Here is an 18,779-nt window from a genome sequence, read left to right on the forward strand (position 1 = left end):
GGCCTGCTGATGTGATTTATGTGGGACGAGGTTATGTATGTATCTCTTCCCCTACAGGTCCGACCTGGGTGCCTAGTCGGTGTGTAAAGCCAGCCATCGAAGAAAGAAGAGGATGACAACGATCATGGCTGAAGTAACAGAACAAGGGACTTTGATTATGCTATCAGTTATAATAATGGCTGGACATGGTACTGCCATCTTAGGGAAGATTGACCCTCAGCAGAATATGTGGGTCACCTGGGCTAATGAAACCGGACAAAGTTCATTTTGTCTGTTTCTTGCTTCTGCATCTGATCCTTTTAGAACATGCTTATTTGGGGTCCCAATAGGGGATCCAAAGGAACTGAGTGAAATGTTAGCACCATATTCTGCCAGTGTTACTCTACTCAGTAGATCCCTTTCTGCTAACGTCTCGGATGGAGTAGTTGCTGCCCTGCAAGCTCTTAATAACTCATTGCCATGGGACCCTCAAGAACTGGATCTCCTGGGGTCTGTGGTAGTAGGGAATAGCAGTAGTAACTGGACACAAACATGCTTTGTACTCCATGAAGGGAAACAAAATAAAACGCACTGGACCAACATAACATCGAGGACCCTTGGATTTGAGGCCAATGGACATTACTGTGGATGGAACAACACCGGTAACATTAGTGTACCATTTGTGGCGTATGGAATAGGTGACACCAATTCGATCTGGTTTCAAAGTCAGGCCAAAGCTTTGCCACCTGGTATGTTTTTAATCGGTGGGGACCGTGCATGGCAAGGAATACCAGCTAGTGCTTTTGGGGGTCCGTGTTACCTAGGACAACTCACACTTTTCGTTCCAGATTTGCACTCGTGGCAGAACTCGACAGGGAGCAGAAGAATTAAACGAGAATTAAAAACTTTGGGTTCTGACTGTAATGATGGGGTACAACTGTGGGGCCCAGCAGGAAGATTCTTTGCTTCTTTAGTGCCTGGTGTGGGAACTGCACATGCTTTGACTAACATTAATAAGCTTGCTTGTTGGGCTGTTAAACAATCAAATGTAACAACACAAGTTCTTTCTGAAATGTCGCAAGATATGGAGAGCATAAGACATGCTGTATTACAAAATAGGGCCGCTATTGATTTCTTGTTATTAGCTCAAGGACATGGGTGTGAAGATGTAGAAGGAATGTGTTGCTTTAATCTCTCTGATCATGGGCAATCAATTCACAATCAATTAAAATGGTTAAGGGATCATACACAAAAAATTACAATACAAAATAATTGGTTTGATGATTGGCTTAAATCTGTCTTTGGAAATGTAGGGGGATGGGTTTTTAACTTAGTCAAAGAGGGACTTCGCCTTTTGCTTATAATTGTATTGATTATAATTGCTGCACGGGTAGTCTTTAGCTGCTTATCTAGGAAATTAGAACAACTCACAGAGAAGGTGTTTGTAGCCCAAAATAAAAACGGGGGAATTGTGGAGGAATGGTTAAGCGAAGTAGGCCATGTGAACATTGCACAGCTAGGAGGCCGCGAGCTAACAAAGTATCGAACACAGCTCAAATGAGCCTGAGAAAGTACGTAAATAAGCCTGAGAAAATACGTAAATGCGGCCTGGGAAGGAATGTAAGTTCTGGGAGGTTTTAGGGAGGTTTCAGGGAGGTTTCAGGTACAAGAACATGATATCTGTTGGTATGCTGGGAAAGTACTAACTGTGTTATTTTGGTGGGAAACTAGCTGATAGAATAGAGAAATGCATTAACCAATCATGAGCTTAGCTTTTACAATATGTATGAGCTAATTATATTGAATTAGATAAAAGACGACTGAGCTATCCAATAAATCGAAGTTCACTGATCACTCATATTGAGCGTCTGTGTCTTCCTTCCGTCGACAACAAATGTCCTCGCAACAATGGCCAGCAGGTTAAGGGAGGGGATTGTCTCCCTCTATTCTGCCCTTCTAAGGCCCCACTTGAAGTCGTGTGTCCAGGTCTGGGCCCCCCAGAACAAGAAGGATGTTTATCTTTTAAGAGCGGGTCCAGAGGGGGGCTACAAAAGTGCTCAAGGGGAGGGAACACTTCTCCTATGAAGAAAGGCTAAGAGAGCTGGGGCTTTTCAACCTACAGAAGAGAAGGCTCCGGGGTGACCCCATTGCAACCTTGCAGTACTTAAAGGGGACGTAAAAAAAAAAGATGGGGAACAACTATTCTTAATCAGATAAAGACAGGATAAGGGGGAATGGCTTTAAACTAAAAGAGGTGAGATTTAGATTAGAGGTTAGGAGGAAACTTGGAGGGTGGCAAGGCACTGGAACAGGTTGCCCAGAGAAGTTGTGAATGCCTCATCCTTGGTTCAAGACCAGATTGGACAAGGCCCTGAGCAACCTGATCTAGTGAGTGGTGTCCCTGCCTATGGCAGGGTGGTTGGAACTGGATGATCTTTGAGGTCCCTTCCAACCCAAGCCATTCTATGATTTCATTCTGTCGTTTTGTTGATTACTATGTTGGACACTTCATATTTTGAGCTTCCATTTTTTTTATAAGCTATGTAGGCTTTGGCTGCAGCTCCATAGTGATCAGTGCAGTCTTTCTTCAGGGTATAGATAATTCTTCTTTCTTAATAACTGTAATAGCAATTCCAAGCTGTAAACTACTTTGTCATCCTAAGTTGTCCTTTCTTCTTAGGCTTTAGGTTATATATTAGTGACAAAAGCTTAATTTAATTAAAATACCTGTTTGTATTAGGCGCTGAAATTGAAAACCACTGTGAAAGGGGATACATCACCTACCCTGGCAACCACCAGCTTCTGTAAAAAGGAGGTGAGTGAACCCATTTGTGTAAGGAGAGTTCAAAAAAAAAAAAAAAAACACTAAATTCAATTGAGCATGGCACTGTATATCAGTTGTATATATTGTTTATTTACTTTTCTGATTAGATACTATAGCAGCAAAGTTGTAACGTATAGTGTGTTAAAGTGATTCTTCAGCCCATAGCAAATGAATAAAGGATGAGCCTGAAGGTAGTAGTACTTCTCATGCTAATGCAAGTCTGGATATTTTTATATCTGAGCATATTTCATGGAAAAAAAAAATATATATATATATTTTCCATAACCAATCATCTTTTGATTATTTTAACATCTTTATCAAGTTTAAAGCAAAATTTAGTTGTGTTTTTATTTCCTGTAACTACATTTTTTTTACAAGGCATAGGAGTGAAAAATGTAAATTACACTTTTCTAGGTGCATCTTATATATAGAAGCTTCAGAAGTGCTTGTAGAATTTCAGACTGCAGCTTAATACTTAATATTAGAGAAGAGAGGGGAGAGGGGACAGAACTTAGGAGGTAAGTACAGAGAACACATGACAAAAGAACAATTTGGGGGAAAAGTAGTTTTAGCAGTACCATGTCTAAATATCACAAATGAACCATGAAATGAAATCAAACTGTATATGCATGGTGGTGCATATATTTTAAGTCTGTATTTTAATTGTTTAATAAGAAATTTCCAGGGTTGCACTGAATATCAGCTGCTTGGGTTTTAATTCCAGTGTTCCAAGAGTGTATCATACTTATTAGTCTCCAAATCCAATTGGTAGGGAGAGTATTTCTCTGCAAGAAAATTAATTAGATTTTGTTATTTCAAATTCAAAAAATATACTTTTAAGAAATGTACCCTGCCAAAAGTATTTACGTGTTCTTACATGTCACTGTCTTATCTCATTCGTGTCTATATGGTCAGTATTTCTTAGTATAATTAATATGCATCCCTTATGTTACATCATAGCCTTGGGAGTCCCAATCTTTCTGCAGTAATTTTCCTCATGAAGTTGTCTGTGCAGATTCCTGGGGCCAGTCCTTGCTGGTTTCTACAGATGCTGGCATCTTGTTAATTGATGGTTAGTAAATGATGCTGTGTTCTTGTGTCAATTATTTATGTATCTGACCATTTTCTTCAAAATAAATGTTCATAAGCTCTGTTTAGGTAATTGGTAAGTCCTCACCTGCAAGGAGAGTACCAATCCAAGTGAATCTATTACATTTATGTAATCTAGCTGCAGATTTTTTCTCTGCATCAGAATTCTTATTTGGAGCCAATTTTTGTGCAGATTTCTGAATGTTTTGTTATTTCAGATGCTGTTATCTTGGCCATCTGAAAAGATTTATGAAGTCAAACCCAAACTCAAGGAGCGTCTGGATTTTTTAGCCCTGGATGATACTAATGAACATGAAGCACAAGGCTTATGTGGTGATGAAAGCCTGTTTCTTCCATAGCAGTGCTTTTACTAGTTTGACCTCTTATCTTCTGTGTGCCACATAAGGCCATTGGGACTAAGGGAATGAAGTTAGTTATCAGTGAAAATTTTCAGAATTCAAAACAAAGGTCCCTTTCAGGCTTCAGTTGCATAATTTCATCCATGGCAATGATAAAACACTCCTATAAGGAAGTACTGGTTATGATGCTGCAGCATACATACGAGCTTTGTGCAGAATGTTTCATTTTTGTGAGAAAAAACAAGACTTATTTTATTAGAAAGAAATAGTTCAGAACCATTGACTACCAAATTTTAGCAGAATTTTAAAGAAATATGTGTGTTTTCTTTTTTAGATGATCAGCCATCAGTTCAAGTATTTGATAAAACTCTCCAAATAAAGCAGATGCATGTGTTGGAAGCTCTGGATCTTTTGATTGCCCGAACAGACGAAGGTAGGAGAGGTCCTTGTTATTTGGTTCTTATTTGAATGTCTGTTTAACTGTTTATTTGGCAGACATACCAGTAGAAGGGAATGCCTTAGGTGCTTTTCTTTAAGAGTTGTTTTTGTTTTTTAACTTGGAAGCATGCTGTAGAATTTTAATTCCCACAGCACTAGATTTATATAATCACCTTTTGTCACATCACATAGCTATTCTTAATTATTGTAATTAGGTTTTTGAGCTCTGAGTTTATTGTTCTCTTTTTCAGATCTTTCCACTACTTTCTTGTAGGTGTTCCAGCCCTCTTATCATTTTTGTGACCCTTCTCTGGATCCACTTTAACAGGTCCATGTCCTTCTTGTGCTGGGGGCACCTGAGCTGAACACAGTACTCCAGGTTGTGTCTTACAGGGGCAGTGTGGAGTGGGGGAGTATCACTTCCCTCGACCTTCTAGGCCACACTTCTTTCTGTGCAGCACAGGATATGATTAACTTTCTGGGCTGAAGGTAGACATTACTGGTGCATGTCAGATTTGTCATCCACCAGTATATAGATGGTCTCCAGCTACTCTTAGAACTCAACACTCTGGAAATCTCCCTAGCTGAATAATGTGTTTGTTCAGTTGTACAAAAATGTGGAGGAAATTACTTATGCTGTCACTGTTCTACCAAATGTGTTATTGGTTTTTGTTCTGTGATGTGTAACCACATTCTAGTGCTATAGATTATATTCTCTTGAATATTCTGGTATAAAAAAAAAAAAAAAAAAAAAAAAAAAAAAAAAAAAAACTTAAAACCCGTCTGTCCAAACAATTTTTTATTTTTTTTTTTTACCCTCATTTCAAAAGGATTAAATGTCCCTAAAATATGCACTTTTTCAGTTAGGTACTTTTTACCCAAAAGTCTGTGAAGTGAATACGGACAGTGCAAGAACAGGATCTGTATGTGTAACACAGATAAAATAATTAGAAATCTGGTTGTTTTATTGTTTTTTACCACATTATGTCTGTTTGCTCAATATTAGCTGAAGTGACATTTACCCAAGCTAAGGGTAAAATGTGGTTCCTTTCATATCATTGGGAGTTGCCCATTTTGGCTGGACCTGATGAAATTCATCCTGGAACCCTTGCAGAACCAGCTGAGATTACCTGAGAAGCATTTGCAGTCATCTCTGAAGACACCTGGCGGGTGGGTGACATTTTTGAAGATCTGAAAAGGGTAGTTGTATCTGAAGCTTAGTTTATGAAACTTCTAGAATAGATAATTGCATTTAATAGTCAAAACGCTGTGATGATTGGTTAAACCTGAAGAGAGAGATGTTACAAGCCATTTTGAGGTAACAGGATTAGGCATTACTGGCATCAATTCATGATGCTTCAAGCATATTTTGATAAAGAGTTTTTGTGTAAAAAGTTGAAGAGATTTTTGAATGCTGTTGTGGGTGCTTTCTGAATCATTTAGAGGAGAGAAAGGTCTTTTGTTCTTGCTAGTATCCTTGCCTCTTGTTTTGTATTTGTATACCATAGTGAAACTGAGATCTGGAGTGGAAGTTATCATTGCCCTTTATTTTCAGACTATGCCTTAGTCTAGTTAAATGTTAGATGGGTAAAAGCAATCTTATATTGGGTGTACAAATTGGTATTAAAGACTATATGGGTTTTTAGGATACAATAATATATTAAAAGGTTAACTTTGTATGTACTTTAAATGCGTCCTTCTGATGTACTTCAAGTGCATCGATGTAGAACTGGTATTTTAAGACTCAAGCAGAAAGACTGATGTTTGTGTTATGAAAATGTTCCCATAGAATGTGGTATTATCCAGCACTCAGTTCTAACAACCAGGTTTGAGATCACTTTAAGGTAGCTCATTTCAGAAGAAAATCCTGTTTCTACTGCTTTCTAGTACCCTCTGCATTTCTGAGAGAAAGGAAATGTTAACAGTGAAACTAGAACTGAAGATAATGCTATCACTGAGATTTTTCAGGTCAGCATACCAAAAGAAGGGGGTATTTCAGGCACCAACAATACATCTGGTATTAATGACAGATGCAGAAATTGCTTTGGTAGCAGTGCTCTCTTTTCTAATGTTGATTAAATTTGTCTTAGTAATGAGAGATGAGTTATAGAAGTGGATCCACTTTGTCCTCCAAACATGTTTGTTTATTTTTTTGCTACAACTTATTTTGTGAAACACCTAGACATGGTGAGGGGGAAGGAAGAAGAGCTCCTTCACTTGGAATAATCAAGTCTGTAGGAGGTGAAGAAAAACTCTCTTAAAAAAAACGACACCAAAGAAAAGCTTGGATGATAGTCAGTTTCATGAGCAGCCACAGATGTAACACCGCAGTGGGGTTATTTGGGACATTTGCAAAACAACTAGTATCCTGAAAGAGGAACACATGGAGGAGTGCAATCTCTAGGATGCATCCTATAGGACACACCTGACAAAGAGACAGAGCTGAATTAATGAGTAGTAACGCTGTTCTTGAACATTTGATTTAGCTTATGCTTTCTAGCCTTCCTTTCAAAAGGGTGAATTTTGCTTGCCATTCTTCCTCCATGAACTCATTCATGGAGGCACGCATTCTTGTATGTACGTTCTTGAAAAGAGAGAGATTGCATATATTTCATTTTCCTTTTATCGGTGTTGACAGTAAGAATTTGCTGGTTGATCAGTGTTTCAAGTTGTGGTGGACTTAAGGAAACATTGCATCTTCTTTTCTCTTACACTTTCTATGGGAAAAGAAGGTCATAAAGGTTCCAGAAGCTGCCCTGATTCATGTTTATCTATTATCAGAATTGAAGGCAGCACATGTGATCTTGCTTTTGTATTTACGGTTGGATCCACACTGACTATACATGTATATTAAGAAAGCGTGCTTATGTTTCCAGCTATACCAGCTAGACTAGTAAGAGAGTATACTTTTGTCAGAAAATCTTGTTTTACTTGCATTTTAAGAAACTTGGCTTTTAGTTAAGAAACTAATCTTAACAATAGCTTATTTCCAACTGCAAATAGTAGTGTATCATTTATTTATTTATTTATTTTAAATTTCGGAGTTGTGTATTCCACTTATGTCTATCTTTGTGGAAAAAAACATTTAGCTGTGGTGGTGGATGCTGTGCTATTTTTGCAGTTGGAATATGCCTTGAACCTAACTTGCCTAACTTTGAAGAACTGATAAGCAAAACCAGTCAGCATCCGAAAGGTTTTCAGACTCTGTTAAGGATCCAGGTATCAGCTGCTAGGCTGGATGGTTCCAGAATTTAAAGTTAACCCTTCTTCCCTTGCCTTTAGTTTGTATCTGTCGTATTTTCACCGTCTTTTAGCAGTGTAGGTTTCACTGTTTTGAGGCTCCTATTATTTATTGCCGCAGCACCATCTGATGGGAAACTCTGCTAGTGAACTGAAAGGATTGCTTACTAGAACTGTAGAGTCTAGATAGAGTTCACAAGCAGTCTTCCTGTCACATTGCTGCTTACACTCAGAGAAGCAAAATTGTTTAACTTTGCTTTTATGGCAATGCTGTCTGTTAGGTGATTCGTCTCTTTGGAAGTATTAATTTCAAACCACTGTCTTTTTCTAATTTGCTGTTTCCTGACTTTCTCCATCTTCAGGAAAAGACTCTCGTCTCCTTGTCTTCAGATTGAGTGCTGTCCAAAAAGATATAGAAACAAAGCAGATGATAAGAAGCAAATATGACTGCAGAGAAAATAAATTGGAGAGAACAAAAGGTAGCTTTATTATCTTGTATTAAAAGTGTCCACTGTGGTATTGTGCCAGTAGTTGCCAGGGTTTATTAGCTCCCTTGAGGCTGTTGTAGGTTTTCACCTTTAGTTTTATCTCTGGACAGTTAATTCAAACTTTAAGCTTATGTGTGAAAATAACATAGGGTACAGTCCAGCCTATCATTTGAGAACTTGGTAAAAAAATACCATGTTACTTGGCAATCACTGCTGATGAAAAGCTCTGGTGAAAAACAGATATGTTGCTTTCAGGATTGAGGGGCGTAAGAAAAATTACGCATGGATGTAAGACTGAAATAAAGGTCACTGTGAGGTAGAAGAACAATGGCAAATCTTTTTTTAATTAGTAATGCTTAGAATAGTTTGGGTATTGCAGATTATTTTAGTAGATGTAAACATTTTCCGATATTCAGCATCAAGCTTCCTTGGAAAGCTGGAAACTGCAGAATAGTAAAGAAAAAAACATATATTTACTCTTTTACTTGCAAAAGGAGTAAGGGGGGAAATAGTTTTCAAAAGACTTACTGCCTTTTGTCTTTTTCTAGAATTTAATATTATCCTGTTGGGATGTTTGTAATTGTGTGGTGCTCAGGTATCAGATACCCATTGTACTAACCATCATACAAATACAGAACAAAAATTTAAAAATAAAAAAAAAAAAACAGTCTTTACCCCAAATACTTACAACCTAAATTGTTTTTTTTTTCTTAGGCTGCCATTTGTATGCCATTAATACTCACCATGGCAGTGAACTGAGGATTGTTGTGGCTATTCGGAACAAACTACTTCTCATCACAAAGAAATACAATCCATGCAACAGTTTAACCAGCAGCTCTCTGCCGTCATTACCTGAATCTCCAGTAGACGAGTTCCAGTACATCTGGGTATGTGTAATCTAATCACTAATCACTTTTACAGACTGGGCAGCACTCAGCTAGTGGAGGAAAAAGGCAAAGAGCATGCATTTTATCGTCTGGAACCTCCAGACAGATGTAAGTGAGAAGCAATACGATGGAGATCCATCATTGATATGCCAAAGAAATATTTCAGACTTCTTAAATTGTCATCTTGTTCTGTATCATGCTTCTCTGCTTAGATTACATCCTTGTAAATTCATGGAGTAATGCAATATTCACACTAAGAGCCTGAAAAAGAGAATAATACTATTATTTATCTCATAGGAAATATGCCTTTCTGCCACCAGTGTCATAACCACCCTCCAGTGGTTATGACACTGGTGGATGGACCTACTGGAGACAGTGACGATATGATCTGTGTGGAGTATCAGCATCAGTTTGATTTAGTTAATGAAAGTATTGGGGAGTCCTATAGACTGCATCATGTTGAAGCAAACAAAGTAAATTTCTAGCATTTAAACTATTTTCTAGCAGAATTGGTCCATGCTGTGCTGACCTCCTGGGAGCAGCATTTACGGAGATCCTCTCTTCTCCTTTACTTTTCACTTTTTTAACTTCTACTTTAGAGTACTCTGAGGCATTTTTTCCTTTTGGAATGTGTGATAATAATCACTCCTAAGAGAGGTAGTTATAAGGTATGACATATTAGGAAAGAGCCTGTGTTTCAAGCTCTGGAATATTGTTGTCAGTATAAATGCAAAGCCATTTTTTCTCCTTCCTTAGTCAATATTTTGATTTTTGTCTTTTCTTCATGGTCTCAGTGTTTTATTCTTTAGGAGGTTGCAGCAAAATAATTTCAGGTTTTGGCCACCATTACCTTATTCAGATTTGCCTATTTGCATGTACTAAAACTGAAATATTTGTGTATATCTCTTAGTTCTAAACTGCTGCCCAGCCAAGTAATACATTAACTGTATCTTACTAACTGGGACATAGGGTTGGGATTTAAGTAAACATCCTGATTTTTGGAAAAGGGTTCAAATGTTTCCTGTTGCTGGGAAGATAATGATCTTCAGCATTTTGAAAATCAAATAATTTCAATAATTTCTTAATATGGATGTGAATGTATAGCTTTAAGCGTAATTTAAAAAAAAAAAAAAAAAAGAAGAACCTTTTGCAGGGTTACTCTTGTGTTCTGTTGACTTCTCTGCTCATAATGGTATAAGGGACGTCTCTTTTGATTTGATGCTTCTTGTTGATTTTTTTTTTAAATCATCTGTGTTTTTATTCAGATTTGATGATGAAGAGGGTTGGTACTCCTAGCATTGGCAATGCAGTGTTAAGATTCTCCACAGCAATGGGAATCTATTTTAATCTGGATTAAGAAGGAAATACAATTAAAGAATGTGGACAGTCAAGAATCGCCCCCCTCTGTTCTCTTCCCCAGTAACCCTTATTTCCTTTGAGAACACAGACAAAGCAGGAAGTTAATTAGATCTGTGCCAGTGATTTTTGTGTTGTTGAAATTGGTTACCAAATTATTTCCACAGGTCACAAAGCAGAAATGTCTTTCAGTTGCTACAAAGGATGGGTCAAAATGTGTTTTTATTGATATGTATAAGCTTCCAGGTCTGTTTAACAGTTCTTGCCTTATATTTGTCTTAAATCAAGAGAACACCTACTTTATTGCACAAAGGAAAGCCATGAAGTTCATGAAGTCAATCTCCAGCCCTGCCCAAGTAGCAAATAGTGTGGTCTAGGAGACATTTGTCTAATCCAGTCTTAAGTGTTTCATCAGGGAGGTCTCCTTTTCTGAATGTATATACTACTACTTATGGGTGTCTTGTTTTTCTTTTAATTTAACTGTAAAAGACAAATACAGGATTAAAGTATGAGAATATAAGTAGCCTATGCTATGCAAAAAACATTTTAGTTTATCCAGCAGTGGTTCTCAGTTTCTAAATTCAGCTTATTCAGTAATTCTTGAAGTACATCCACGTCAATCAACGTACCTGTTAGTGGTTTTGATCCAGTAATTGGCACTTTTGATCTTTCTGCTAGTCATGATTTTCAGTCGAGCTTTTTAGATTTCACTTTTTGGAAAGAATTGCTATTTTTATCATAGCATGTTAATTCAAAGCTACCCTGAAATAACTCAGTTTCCCCAAATTTATATTGTCAAGTAAGTTAGGTATGTTTGTATCATTTTATACTGTAGGTATGTATTTATACTGAAGGTACAAAATTGAATATGCATTACTGAAATACAGCATTGAATACAAAAGAAATTGATTTCCATCCTATCGGCATCCTGAAAATGAATCACAAAAAAGAAATAGTTTTTTGTTTTTTTTTTTCTTTTATCTGTAATTGTGCACCAACTGATTTGATTGCTTCTTAGTCAAAACCTGGTCATAGTAACATCAGTATCCTATCTGCCTGATCATTACCCTTTCCTATTATCATTGCAAGTAAATTTTGTTGCAGCTATTGATGTATATGAAGATGGTGAAGCTGGCCTACTGTTATGTTATAACTGTAAGTAGTTAGGGAAGACTGGAAATGATAATATCTCAACATGTAATTCTTTCTTCATTGGAGTTTAGATCTGTATTTTAAAGTTTCGGTGTTTCATGGAAAGTATTTCAAAATACATTTTTTTTTTCAATTTAAGTGCATATTAGAAGGACTAGAAATGGAAGTACTGTTTTATTGTGGTGTGTGTAATTGGACAGACATTACCATCTTACTCACAAAAGTCCTATTTCTTCAGATCTATATTATTCTTTGCCTAGTCTCACATTGGGTGTTTCTAGGACATGTACAAATTAGTATTCCACCCCTTTTCTTCTTTGTGCTTTCCCATTCTGTCATTGTGCTTTCTTTCCTTCTGCACACTTCTTTGTGCTGGCACATTTTAAAATTGTAATTCTCTTAATCTCTTTTTATAAAACGGCCTTGGGTTTAATATGCATATGCTCTTCCGTGCTGTACACATGTAGTTTTGCTTTCAGTCCTCAGGAAAATCAAAGTTATGAGTATGAAACGTCCTTTATGAGGTGATGCTGAAGGACAAAGCACAACTTTCTGTTTCAGATGGCATGTCCTATTTGCCTTTCCAAAGAGAGCATTGATGGAAACAGGATAAATACATCTATGTATTCTAGCATTGGCCGTTAGATTGGTACCCCAGGGAAAAAGTCTCTAAAGTGTATCTTTGTATGCTCTGTGAGGCCTCATTGGTTTCGGTAGTTTAACAAATCCTACCTAGTTCTGGTTCACTCAGTACTGCTTCAGAACTAAAAGGTCTGAGACAGAGTAGTGTGAATTCCCAAACCTGTACTTCTGTGCAGAATCAGTCCTACTCTAGTAGGCTCGTCACAGAGCCAAAGCTAACAAACTTGGTTGATCCTAAGATCCTAAAGCCTGTTGCACAGGGTTGCAGCAACTTGAATCCCTATTTGTAGGGCCCTGTCACAGCGAAACCTTTTTTGGTCTTGTGACAGTTTTACAGTTATGAAAGTATCATCATGGAACAAGTATGAAAACACATGATTTGACAGTGTTCTAAGTTTGGATTTCAAACAAGACCTTTTTTTTACACTTGTGGATATAAAGGTAGTTTAAGTTTAAGGACACCAATTACAGAAAAAAAAAAGAAAAAAAAAGGATTTTACCTAAAAATAGAGAAGTAGTAGATTCACAAGTTATGATTAATGAAATCTTGGTATCTGTAGTATCCCATGTGTATTACAATCCTCAAAGAACACAAACTGTGCTAGTATGTGGCTGCTTGAAGGGTAGTTCTTACAGTCAGAGGGGTACAGCTCTGCTTACATCACTTTCAGAAATGTTCTTAACTATTCCTCTATCCATAGAAAGTAAGGAGCTGATGATTGCTGAAACAGAACAATACTTTGTGAAATCTGACAAGTTATTAAAATGTAGCTCTACTATTTGTATCTTGTAAATGTATTCACAAAGGAAGCACATTTCCCTTATGGTCTGTTTAGATATAGAGGGACTTCTACATAAGTGTTTGTTATTTATCTGTGTATTATCCACACTTCTGTAAAATCTACCTATAATGTTGGTGTTTGTCATTTGTGCTGTAAGATATTGGAGGTTTCTTTTTTTCCTTTTTTTGTTACAGATGTTTGCCAATATAGAAAGGTGTATCCTTTTAATGGAGGTTCTCCACTCGTCCAGTCATCGGCTTACGACTTTCACTTTAGCTGGAATCAAGTTTCTTATGCTGTTGGTAAGAACATACCTCTTTTACCCTTTTTTCATTACTGTTTAGGCTTGCACTTGGCTGTTGGTGGAATTGCAGCATGTGTGCTAGGAATATATAAGAATAAATATAAAATTAAAAATAATTTAACATACATAAATCTATTTTTAATATAATAAAATTTAATAAATATGGGTTAATAAACTCCTATAAATAAGAATTTCTTCATGGAGAGGGTGGTTAACCATTAGAATGGACTGCCCAGGGAAGTGGTGGAATCCCTATCCCTGGAGAGGTGTTGACACAACACCAAGGTATTGAAGGATTTTTTGAAACAGCAAAAATCCCATGGCTTGCTGCAGCTGAGCAAACCAAGCTACCAGGGCAACTATGACAAGTTCCCATGACAGTGTTCCCACACTGCCCAATTGAGGAATTTAGAAAAATATTGTTACCAGCCTCTGGCTTCAAGGACAAGGTCTACGGGACTGCTAATCACAAGAGGGGTTGTTTTCTTGCAGGTGGGGTTGTTTTCTTGTAGTTGTTTGTCTGAGTGCTTTTGACCAATAATTTTGTGTGAAACACTATCCACCCCTGTTAAGTTCACTATAAAAGTTAGGCTATTCGGGCAATAAAATGGAGCATGACCTGACTCTACTGGTGTCTGTCATGCTTTCAGCCGTGCTTCCTGCAACACCAAGGGATATAATGATGGAACTTGGTAGGTCAGGTTGATTGTTGGACTTGAAGGTTTTTTCCAACCTAGATGATTCTGTGATTCTCTAAACATTGCATTCATGATGCCACTTCAGCTAAGATTCTGCATATGGTATCTTTAATAAGTGGAGCTTTGGGGCCAAGTTTTTCCTCTGATTAACTTTTTTTTTTCCTTTCTCTTTTTTCTGTTTTTTATTTTCCATTCAGTTTATATTCTGCCAGGCATGGAGAGTGAAGTTTTCTTCAGGCTTGTATCTGAATGTCCATCAGTACAGTAGACAAATCTTGTCATAGGAAAGGGAGATACCAGAGTAGGTCAGATACTCAAGAATTGTTTTCAGGGAGCATCTGAGAAACATTTATATTAATCATTCTTCCTTGCAAAATAATTTTTGTTTCATTGCAGTCTGTGCTTTCCCTTCTATCCTTGCCTTCACTACTGATTCCATTGAGATCCGATTAGTGGTGAGTGGAAACTTAGTCCACACAGTAGTTGTGCCTGAGCTTCAGCTTGTAGCATCAAGGGTAAGACACGAGAAAAGCATGTTTGACTATTTGTGAGGTGTTGGGACCTAATTCACATAAAGAGTTGCTGAAGCCCAAACCAAACCAAAACTGACACATTTTCTGATTTGCATTAACTGTTAATTTGTGTGCTCTTAGCTTGTAGTGAGTACAGTGAGAATTAGAATTGATCTAACTGTCCTTTATTGCTTGCAGTAATGCAGAGCTGAAGCATTTGATTATTTACAGGGCAAATGCTCTTCTGAACATCACAGAAGTTCTCCCCATTTACAGTGAGATAGCCTTTCTGTGGCCAGCTGTAGTTAACTTAGCAGCAATACAGCAACAGTGGCAATAGAACATAGTGGACAAACATTTAAGCTCTTCTTCAGCAAGTGTTTAAGAAAGTTTTGCTGTACTAATGATGAGTTCTTTGTGATTTCAGTCAGATATTTATTTTAAAGCTACTGCTGCAGTAAGGGGATCATCTCATAGCAGTTCTAAGGAAATGAGTTCAAGTTCTCCTCAAGCACCGACGGCTTATGAAATACCAGAATGTCCTCTTTGTTCTTCAGAAGGTAACATGGTTTCCAGGCTGCTTGAAGCTTTGATTATTATCTTTAGTAAAATGAAATCAATCTGTTAAAAGATTTTGTTTTCATGGCTGAGAGTCTGGAAGATGGAAACCTTATCCAGAGATCTGAAACACCTGGCTGAGCTTTTGCCCCATAGTATCTCTTCTGAATGCTCAGCAGCTCTTTTTTGAAGAAATCATGTCTGTAGGAGGGGAAGAATTAAGCTTCACTACCTTAATGAGTCTTTGGCAATATGGCCAAGACTATAAAGCAAAAAGAGGTATAAAATTGTGGGAAAACTTTCAGACTTCACATATGCCATTCCTTTCATTTATGAACAGCTAAACTATCGATAGCTAATTAAACTAATGAAAACTAAAGGCAAGAAGTATTTCTAGTCTCAAAAGAGTTAATAAATTTAAAGTTAATAAATGCACGGTAAATTTGGTGTAACATGATCTGTGAACAATCGATCTACAGGGATAAATAATAGAGAAACAAAGGAACACCAACTAGATAATGCAAGATGTATGTAGATCTTGTTCATTTAGATGTATTTAAATCTGCTGCTCCACTGTTGACAGAAGAGGAAAAGAGAAAGGAATCTGAATTTCAGTTTTTAAGACAGGCAATATGCTTTTTCTCAGTAAGCCAAGTTGTCAGTCTGCAAAATGTGGACATATTTCTTCCTCCTCCTAGCCTATTTATAGTGAAAGATACAGTACAAGGAAGATCTTTGTTACTTGGGTTAAAAAGCACCCCGCATAATATTTATAACTTTTCCGTATAACTTTTCATTGGAAGTATTTAGAACTGATACTGGTATGGAAGTGTAATGTTCTTTTTTCCTTCTGCATTTCAGGTGAAGTTCCAGGCTGGAGAAGTGGGCCCACGTGAACCTGATGAGGTTCAACAAGTCCAAGTGCAAGGTGCTGCACCTGGGTCAGGGAAATCCCAGATATAAGGACAGACTAGGAGAAGCACTCATTGAGAGCAGACCTGCAGAGGAGGACTTGGGAGTTCTGGTGGACAAAAGGCTTGACATGAACCAGCAGCGTGCACTTGCAGGCCAAAAGGCCAACTGCATCATGGGCTGCATCAACAGAAGAGTGGCCAGCCAGTTAAGGGAGGGGATTATTGTCCCCCCTCTACTCTGCCCTTCTGAGGCCTCACTTGGAGTACTGCATCCAGGTCTGGACCCCCAGCACAAGAAAGATTTGGACCTGTTAGTGCGAGTACAGAGGAGGGGCTACAAAGATGATCAGAGGACTGGAGCACCTCTCCTATGAAGAAAGGCTGAGAGAGCTGCGTCTGTTCAGCCTGGAGGAGAGAAGGTTACAGGGAGGACCTCACTGTGACCTTTCAATAATTAAAGGAGTCTTGTAAAAAAGATGGAGAAGGACTCTTTACTCGGGTAGATAATGATAGGATGCGGGAAGTGGTCTTAAACTAAAAGAAGATAGGTTTAGACTAGACTAGGAGGAAATGCTTCACTGTAAGGGTAGTGAGGCACTGGAACATGTTACCAAGAGAAGTCGATGCCCCATACCTGGAGGTGTTCAAGGCAAGGCTGGATGGGGCTTTGGCCAACCTGATCTAGTGGGTGGCGTCCCTATCTATGGCAGGGGGGTTGGAGTTAGATGATCTTTAAGATCCCTTCTAACACAAGCCAATCTATGATGATTCTATTGTAACCGTATTCTAAGCCAGCTAGGAACTTTTTAGTTAGTAATGAAAATCATCAAGAGAGATCACAATGTTTTTTGTGAACATTTTATTTCCTTTTGAGAGTATTAAGACTTTTATTCCTTTATTGAGGCCTTTTGGATGAACCTATTCCCAAGACAGAAGGTGCACAGAAGCAAAAAAAGGCTCCTCGAAGACAGTCAGATCCCAAGCAGGGAGCGGTAATATTAACTAGTAGCGACAGGTAAATATATGGGCTTTAAAAAATAACCTAAGTTAGACTGTAAGTATTTTGGGAATTGATTGTTTCTCAACCTTTTTACTCTAATCTTAGTTTGGTATAGACTGACTGAGGCCCTTGTATACTACTGAGAATTTCATCCTAATGTGTATTAGAGTATCTGAATACTATCAGTACTGAAATGGTTATACCTCTTGCTAAAGATATGTTATGAGCAAAGCAAGACTAAATGGGACTTTGTGGGGACCTGGTGCAGTTGAGACAGTCATCAGGCCTACAGCATCTGCAGACTCACTTGCTATTTTCTTCATATCCTTGTGTCTCATTATCTCCAAAATAAATTTTGTAAAGAAACACTATTGCATATGTCTGTTTGTATCTGCTTACCAGACCCCCTGCCATTGTGGTTTTTTTCATTGTTTTTATAACCTGCATTTGTGATAAGTAGCAGCAGAATTCAGCCAAGATACAGTAGACTGAAATTATTTTTTTTCAATCCACTGCAATGTAAAACTTTATTATATTTATTCCACTATTTGAAAATTATATGGAGGGGAGCATTCATTAACATTACCTTTGGGCAATAATCTGATGTATGTAATCTCTGTTTTAATATGAGTTATTATCAAGGCTCTGGTTCAGTGCTAGCCTGGTGTGGAAGCAGAGTAAAACAGAGAGAAATTCAGTTTTAATGGTTTGTCTCTGCCTTTAGGATAACTTGATTGTATGCAGAAATAGCCACTGACCCTGCTTGCCCTTACCTGTGTATTGTTTCTCAGTAACTTTTGTCTTCATCTTTACAAAATAATCTCAGCCTCTTTTGAAAGCTTTTCTGAGAGTCATCATCTTTCCACTAGTTCAGATCCTGATACTGTAGCAAACAGAGAGGAGAGCTCACCATCTAGCTATCCGTTCCATCTGACTTCTTTATACGATGAGGACATCATTGACTTGAAGTCAGTGATGAACAGACAGACTGTTCCTTATCTCACCTTTTCTTACAGATCTGTGAGCTCTGTAGGAATGTCACAAACACTGCTTCTAGTGGTAAAATGTGGCTGTAAGTATTGGTGATTAATCTTTATAGATCCCATGTTGTTCTGGCTTGCTTAGCCTGATTTGGTGATGCTTACATCTTTGACATATGTATGTTTTCTTATCTCAGTTCATGAAACATTAGTTTTTGTGGCATTCTAAAGGTAGGTAATCAATGAGAGCTTCAGGCTGAAAATGAAGTAAAAAGTATTATTTATTCTGAGCTTCTTATAATTGAAGTACCTGAATGAAAGTGGCATTCAGTTAATTGCTGTTACTAATATCTTGAGCTGTTTTACAGGTGTGCACCATGTAGAAAGAAGAATTTGATGATGTAAATGACTCATTTTGTTTTTTCATTCTTAAAAAAAAAAAAGCTTTTAGACAAGGTCTTTCCAGACTACGCAAGTGCAGTCTGTCCTTGAAATGATGGAGCTGTGTTTTATTCACTGAGGAATGATGGTTACTCTATAAAGATCAGGTAACACAAATGTGCTGTTTTCTTTTCTC

General features: G+C 37.6%; 1 protein-coding gene across 3 annotated transcripts; it reads left to right on the top strand.

Moving 5' to 3' along the window:
* The first annotated feature begins 1,905 nt into the window (after window positions 1-1,905).
* LOC311425216 (GTPase-activating Rap/Ran-GAP domain-like protein 3) lies at window positions 1,906-16,337 on the top strand. 3 transcript variants are annotated; one of them, XM_084500826.1, is made up of 8 exons: window positions 1,906-1,965; window positions 2,720-2,794; window positions 3,218-3,321; window positions 3,764-3,875; window positions 4,586-4,684; window positions 8,292-8,408; window positions 9,132-9,304; window positions 16,170-16,337. In XM_084500826.1, exons 5-8 carry the CDS (start codon window positions 4,636-4,638, stop codon window positions 16,269-16,271), a joined length of 441 nt encoding a protein of 146 aa, XP_084356952.1. In that variant the 5' UTR covers window positions 1,906-1,965; window positions 2,720-2,794; window positions 3,218-3,321; window positions 3,764-3,875; window positions 4,586-4,635; the 3' UTR covers window positions 16,272-16,337. The 3 variants fall into 3 exon arrangements, with proteins under 3 accessions (XP_084356952.1, XP_084356954.1, XP_084356953.1); XM_084500827.1 differs by lacking the exon at window positions 1,906-1,965 and adding an exon at window positions 2,092-2,233; XM_084500828.1 differs by lacking the exon at window positions 3,764-3,875.
* The last annotated feature ends 2,442 nt before the right edge of the window (window positions 16,338-18,779 follow it).

The sequence above is a fragment of the Aythya ferina genome (genome assembly GCF_964211825.1).
Source record: "Aythya ferina genome assembly, chromosome: 29".
Lineage (NCBI taxonomy): Eukaryota > Metazoa > Chordata > Aves > Anseriformes > Anatidae > Aythya > Aythya ferina.

What these genes read in the sequence shown, in the direction of transcription:
- LOC311425216 (XM_084500826.1), top strand. Translation starts at nt 4,636, where the DNA reads ATGCATGTGTTGGAAGCTCTGGATCTTTTGATTGCCCGAACAGACGAA. An exon ending in GATTGCCCGAACAGACGAAG is followed by an intron (nt 4,685 to 8,291) that starts GTAGGAGAGGTC and finishes CTCCATCTTCAG; the next exon opens with GAAAAGACTCTCGTCTCCTT. An exon ending in TAAATTGGAGAGAACAAAAG is followed by an intron (nt 8,409 to 9,131) that starts GTAGCTTTATTA and finishes TTTTTTTCTTAG; the next exon opens with GCTGCCATTTGTATGCCATT.